At 39.1% G+C, this 7,095-nt stretch overlaps 1 protein-coding gene across 1 annotated transcript; it reads right to left on the bottom strand.

Annotated features, from left to right (window-relative positions):
• Nucleotides 1–2,164: 2,164 nt before the first annotated feature.
• Nucleotides 2,165–4,109, bottom strand: LOC137989322 (histamine H2 receptor-like). The gene has a single exon (XM_068835149.1). The coding sequence runs from the start codon at nt 3,567–3,569 to the stop codon at nt 2,679–2,681; it is 891 nt and encodes a 296-aa protein (XP_068691250.1). The 5' UTR covers nt 3,570–4,109; the 3' UTR covers nt 2,165–2,678.
• Between the last annotated feature and the right edge of the window lie 2,986 nt (nt 4,110–7,095).

The raw sequence follows: 7,095 nt of genomic DNA, 5'->3' as shown, positions 1-7,095 counted from the left end.
CGATGTGACTTTCGATTTTGCGATTTACTTGTGCAGCCAAAAGTACAATAGAAAAAAATTAACGTAGCAAAAATTCCCGATTTTTTTTTCGCTGATGGTAGCTTTTTATATTCGCGATTCAAAGTTTATTTTGTTTTCATGTCGCAAATTTTGTTGCTGATGGCAAATATTTCATTCTCGATTGACACTTCCTAAAAACTTCTTTCTGTTCTTCCTTAAAACTGTATATCAATATTTACTTACTTTTGCATCAATGCTTGTTTTCCTTGCTTAGTTTGCATTTTTGAGTGTTAAACTATGATTATTTCAACCTACTTGTTAAAGAAATTGCATGATCGAAAAACAAGAAGATGAGCCTTGCGCGTTTGAAGATGCTTAAGAGTAGTTAAACACGCCCAGTAGAAACGAAATGAGGGGCAGTCGGTTTGATTGCGAAAGAAATTGGTCAAGGTCTTTGGTGGTCCTCCTGCGTGTCTTTTGTATCCCTGTATGGTCCCGACAGGGACAACCTTCATTCCCCTTCGATCGGGGGAAGGATATTATCCCGCTTTAGTCATCAACTGGAGTTGTCTTCCTAAGTCCACAATTGAATTCCACGTGACTTTGTAGTAATTAGTTTGTTGCCTCCATTTGATTAAGCTGTTTTTAACCCTGTTGAGTTAATTTGAATTTTTGTGTATTCCACACTCCCTGCATGACAAGCGCCAATCCTAAAAACCGCTATGTGTTTGTCCCAGACTGTTTTTACTCTCGTACTAGCTTTCATTTAAGAGTTCATAAGTTATAAATGTTTACGTCCGCGGGTTCTAAACCCTTTTGTTACATATATAGTCACTATATAAGTGAGACGATTTACATAAGGGGTTTTATTATTATTTTTTTTTGGTGTTATTTTTATATATGGGCCTGTGTTCAGCTGCTACGAACGATCCGGAAAATATTTCGATTGGAGATTGCTAGAATGTACATGTGATACGTGAATGTAAAATCATCGACACAAGTGAATAAAAGCCAGACAGAAGTTTTTCAGTGATAGAATTAATCAAATGACGGCAACTGAGCATTCATTGAGGCTTTAAACGATTCTTGGAGACACCTTTAATTATTTATACCGCTTTTGTAATTGATCCTTGTCCATTTTTTAAGTAAAATGGATTGCAACATGTACACGGTTTCATGGCACAGATCACAGATCACGGACATGCAACTTGTCTTCAAACTTGCTATTAACGAGAACTATAGAGTGCAAGATTCTGCAAATTGCTTCTGATACAACAAACGTGATCCATTGTATTTCAAGTTTCAAGTTGAAAGTAAGGGCACCAAGAGCTTACTACGCATGCTCACGTGTTCGTGCATTCAAAATGGCGGCAAAAACAGGCGAAAAAAATGCCGCAATAATGCCGACGTTAGAGTCGTTTCCACGTCCAAGAACGGGATGTGGAGAAGGAAGATCAAAAAGAATGTTTTTTTTTTTACCGAGTATTTTACTTGCGCAATCCTCCATGTCTTAAGCCGGCTGGGAAAGCCGCTGCCACAATAACGCGGAGATCTAAAAGTAGTCGACAACTAAAACAAAAGTTTTCACACACTAGAAAAACGTCGACAACTACGCTTTCTAGTTGTCGATAACTTTTAGTTGTCGATCACTAATAGTTGTCTACAACTAAATCCCTAGTCTGTGGAGGGACTAACAATACTCAAACTGAAATAGAAGAGTTACTTTAATGAAACACAGACTAGAGACTATTTCGGTTTCTCGTATCCAGCTTAAACTATTTGTGTGACAACTGACGAAACCAGCAATAATCAAATATCGTTGGTGGGCACATAATGGATATGGAATGATAAACTTCCAACGAGGTGTGCACTAATAGCAAAGAAAAGCTTCGGATCATTTCACATTCAACAAGCTCTACGCATGGCGTAATGGTTTCATGAAATTTTATTGACTTCAAAACGTTTGGATACTTGTAAATTTCGCTTCCTGGCATAAATTATACAAGATATGAACTGACATACGAGATTAAGGTCGCTTTCCATTTTACAGAACTGACTGGCCAGACCTTGCATTTGGAAGGACTAATTCTATTCCAACCCCTGAAATTAACACACTTCGAGGACTGATAATGATATATACCCCTCCAGAAGAATGCAAGGAATTATCATGCAAGTGTTCCTTCAAATTGTTGCATTTTCTTTGCAAACTGACTGGGTCTGGCCAGCCAGTTCTTACAACAGGAAAGCGCCCTCAGATAGCCAACGAGATGGCTAGTAAAAGAATGACTACTAAAAGAAAAAGAGAAATTATGACCCTCGCACTTAATGTCAGGAAGGTTTACTGAAGAAATTGTCTCTTATAGACAGCAGGGAGTAACTTCTCTTCGCGTCTATAAAATTGTCGCGGATCGCCTAGCGAGGACATTAAAAGTCTCAGAGCAGTTTATTCTTATTTTTTTTTTTTAGCGAGGAAAAACCGACAGAATTAAGGATGGGTACTGGGATGGCACATTGGTGACAGCACTTGCCTCCGGCAACAGTGTAGTCCTTCCCTGCATGACAAGCACCAGTCCTAAAAACCGCTATGTGTTTGTTCTAGACTGTTTTTACTCTAATACTAGCTTTCATTTAAGAGTTTAACTTACTTTAATTTGGTCAAACGACAGAATTCGTGGGTCTCACTTCCTTGGCACAAGTTTACGAAACACTTGCAGCATCGCATTTCTTATCTCACGCACTCTCCAACAATACAAAAATGGATTTAAAGCCGAATTCATGAAGACAACTGTGGAGGCAAGATCCCTGCCAAGAATACCGTCTCTTGTTTCACGGGCGAAATAGATTGTGTAAACAAGGAGATAAGGAAAGTAACAAATCGCAAGCACAATGAAGAATATAAATGCACTAAAGGCAGATTTTCGAAAGCTGACCAGACTTGCGGTGGCATCAACTCCCTGAAACGCTCGAGCTTGAATTTGAATTTCTATCCGATGACGCCGAACAATTGTGAAAATGGTCGCGTGACATATAATGGAGATACAGAAACCGATCAATATCACAGAGGCAACGTAAGCTAAAAGAATTCCTTCCGCCCAAAACTGGGTGGTTCCTGCCAATACACAAACTGCCCAAATCGCTAGAAGAATACAAGTAACTCTCCGAACGGTAACGATGCTGGGATACTGCAGCGGCTTCACAATGGCAATGAGTCTGTCAAGACTGGTTCCTGCAATTATGCATAGGGACACTCCGCAAAGAGAGAAACCAATGGTGTTATATCCTCTTATAAACGTTAGTTTTAGTGTCTCTGATCGAGTGTACAAGTGAATTAAGCTACTTGCTATAAAAAGAGGTTCCACGATCAAACCAACAGCTAAATCTGTTGACGCGAGACCACATAGTAAAAGGATAGAGGGCGAACGAAGCGTCGGCTTCTTCCACACTGCGTACAGCACAAGCACATTTGCAATGGTCGCTGTGAAAGCAAGTATAATGTTTACAACACAGTTTACTATGATTACACTTTCCTCTTTTTCCATCTTTTCTTTAAGTCTGAATTTAAACAACATTGAGTATTCTCAGTTTGTGAACAACGACCTTTCTTCTTGCTGATCTTTTTACGGAAATGAAACCTTTCCTTCCAAGTTTAAGTATTCAGCCGCTGTCGGAAAAAAACTGAAAAAAGATAAATATTGAATGTGGCGTAAAATTGGATTTTATGATCTTCTTTCTTGCTGATCTTTTTCACAGAAATCAAACGTTTCCTTCCACCATAGTTAGTAGGGTCTCCTCTACTAACTATGCTTCCACGTTTTACTCAGCCGCTATCGGAAAAACTGAAAAGGATAAATGTTGACATTCTCTGCGAAACACGTCATACACCTTGTTCCAAAATAGCGGCCATTTTAGTATTACTTTGTTTCGTTGCAAATCGGCCCTTTGGGCCTCGCTTTTAAACGTAAAATTCGAAAGAACGTTTAATGTTCAACGAGGCCGAAAAGGTCAATTTGCAATTAAAGTAGAGAATACTGAAATGACGGCCACTTTTGAAAAAGCTTGCACTTTCCGCAATTAGGACATACCAGGATAATGCAATTAAATGCGGCGTAAAATTGTATTTGAAAGAAAAATGAAAACAAAAAAACAAAAAAACAAAACAAAAGATATAACCATCTTTTCACTTCTTTTCGATGTTTTGCGTTTCGCCTATAAGTTATGGTTTAGGGTGCTTGGAATGCAAAGAGCCAGTTTCAATATTTCTGTGTACGTTTTGAGTATTTTGGTATCTAAATACACTGTCATTTTCTGCGTCTACAGAAGTGATAGCTGCAGTAAGATGTTTCTCCCAAATATCACAATTGTCAATGTCATGGACGGCTAATATCTCGACGGGTGGTATCCAGTTTCTTGGGACTTGTAGCGAGTTGTCAGTTGTAACGAGTGGTCTGGCCTTATGCGATAAGAACCTCAGTATTTAAAGTATTGGAGGTGGCAAGATTGTGGCAAGATTGTCGCAAGTCTAGGGAATTGTGTTCGCACATTGGTAGCATGGTCTTTCAGCAAACGTGAATGCCGTAGTTTTCCACATGCTGTCCTGAAATGAATATTCAATCTATTTCTCATTCATTGAATCTATGAGCATTTATAAGAGTTTCCGTCCGGTGGTTGTAATTTGTAAAATCCTTAACAACCCCTAAGGGTTATATGAATGTTTACGTCCGGGGTTGTAATTTTTAAAATCCTGCCGTCCGAAGGTTATAAACTCTTACGTTCATAAGTTATAAATGTTTACGTCCACGGGTTCTAAACCCTTTTGTTACATACATAGTCACTACATAAGTGAGACGATTTACATAAGGGGTTTTATTTTTTTTTTTTTTTGGTGTTATTTTTATATATGGGCCTGTGTTCAGCTGCTACGAACGATCCGGAAAATATTTCAATTGGAGATTGCTAGAATGTACAAGTGATACGTGGATGTAAAATCATCGACACAAGTGAATAAAAGCCAGACAGGAGTTTTTCAGTGATAGAATTAATCAAATGACGGCAACTGAGCATTTATTGAGGTTTTAAACGATTCTTGGAGACACCTTTAATTATTTATACCGCTTTTGTAATTGATCCTTGTCCATTTTTTAAGTAAAATGGATAGCAACATGTACACGGTTTCATGGCACAGATCACAGATCACGGACATGCAACTTGTCTTCAAACTTGCTATTAACGAGAACTATAGAGTGCAAGATTCTGCAAATTGCTTCTCATACAACAAACGTGATCCATTGTATTTCAAGTTTCAAGTTGAAAGTAAGGGCACCAAGAGCTTACTACGCATGCTCACGTGTTCGTGCATTCAAAATGGCGACAAGAAAGGCCAAAAGCTGCCGCAATAATGCCGACGTTAGAGTCGTTTCCACGTCCAAGAACGGGATGTGGAGAAGGAAGATCAAAAAGAATGTTTTTTTTTTTTTTTTACCGAGTATTTTACTTGCGCAATCCTCCATGTCTTAAGCCGGCTGGGAAAGCCGCTGCCACAATAACGCGGAGATCTAAAAGTAGTCGACAACTAAAACAAAAGTTTTCACACACTAGAAAAACGTCGACAACTACGCTTTCTAGTTGTCGATAACTTTTAGTTGTCGATCACTAATAGTTGTCTACAACTAAATCCCTAGTCTTTGTAGGGATTAACAATACTCTAACTGAAATAGAAGTGTTAATTTAATGAAACGCAGACTAGAGACTATTTCGGTTTCTCGTATCCAGCTTAAACTATTTGTGTGACAACTGACGAAACCAGCAATAATCAAATACCGTTGGTGGGCACACAATGGATATGGGATGATAAACTTCCAACGAGGTGCGCACTAATAGCAAAGAAAAGCTTCTGATCATTTCACATTCAACAAGCACTACGCATGGCGTAATGGTTTCATGAAATTTTATTGACTTCAATACGTTTGGATACTTGGAAATTTCGCTTAATGGCATAAATTATACAAGATATGAACTGAAATACGAGATGAAGGTCGCTTTCCATTTTGCAGAACTGACTGGCCAGACCTTGCATTTGGAAGGACTAATTCTATCCCAACCCCTTGAAATTAACACACTTCAAGGACTGATAATAATATATACCCCTCCAGAAGAATGCGAGGAATTATCATGCAAGTGTTCCTTCAAATTGTTGCATTTTCTTTGCAAACTGACTGGGTCTGGCCAGCCAGTTCTTACAACAGGAAAGCGCCCTCAGTTAGCCAACGAGATGGCTACTAAAAGAAAAAGAGAAATTATGACCCTCGCACTTAATATCAGGAAAGTTTACTGAAGAAATTGTCTCTTAGAGACAGCAGGGAGTAACTTCTCTTCGCGTCTATAAAATTGTCGCGGATCGCCTAGCGAGGACTTTAAAAGTCTCAGAGCAGTTTATTCTTAGTTTTTTTTTAGCGAGGAAAAACCGACAGAATTAAGGATGGGTACTGGGATGGCACATTGGTGACAGCACTTGCCTCCGGCAACAGTGTAGTCCTTCCCTGCATGACAAGCACCAGTCCTAAAAACCGCTATGTGTTTGTTCTAGACTGTTTTTACTCTAATACTAGCTTTCATTTAAGAGTTTAACTTACTTTAATTTGGTCAAACGACAGAATTCGTGGGTCTCACTTCCTTGGCACAAGTTTACGAAACACTTGCAGCATCGCATTTCTTATCTCACGCACTCTCCAACAATACAAAAATGGATTTAAAGCCGAGTTCATGAAGACAACTGTGGAGGCAAGATCCCTGCCAAAAATACCGTCTATTGTTTCACGGGCGAAATAGATTGTGTAAACAAGGAGATAAGGAAAGTAACAAATCGCGAGCACAATGAAGAATATAAATACACTAAAGGCAGATTTTCGAAAGCTGACCAGACTTGCGGTGGCATCAGCTCCCTGAAACGCTCGAGCTTGAATTTGAATTTCTATCCGATGACGCCGAACAATTGTGAAAATGGTCGCGTGACATATAACGGAGATACAGAAACCGATCAATATCACAGAGGCAACGTAAGCTAAAAGAATTCCTTCCGCCCAAAACTGGGTGGTTCCT

The sequence above is a fragment of the Montipora foliosa genome, unplaced genomic scaffold (genome assembly GCF_036669935.1).
Source record: "Montipora foliosa isolate CH-2021 unplaced genomic scaffold, ASM3666993v2 scaffold_453, whole genome shotgun sequence".
Classification (NCBI taxonomy): Eukaryota; Metazoa; Cnidaria; class Anthozoa; order Scleractinia; family Acroporidae; genus Montipora; species Montipora foliosa.
The sequence above is the reverse complement of the archived record's forward strand: the minus strand, read 5'-3'. Positions and strand labels throughout refer to the sequence as shown.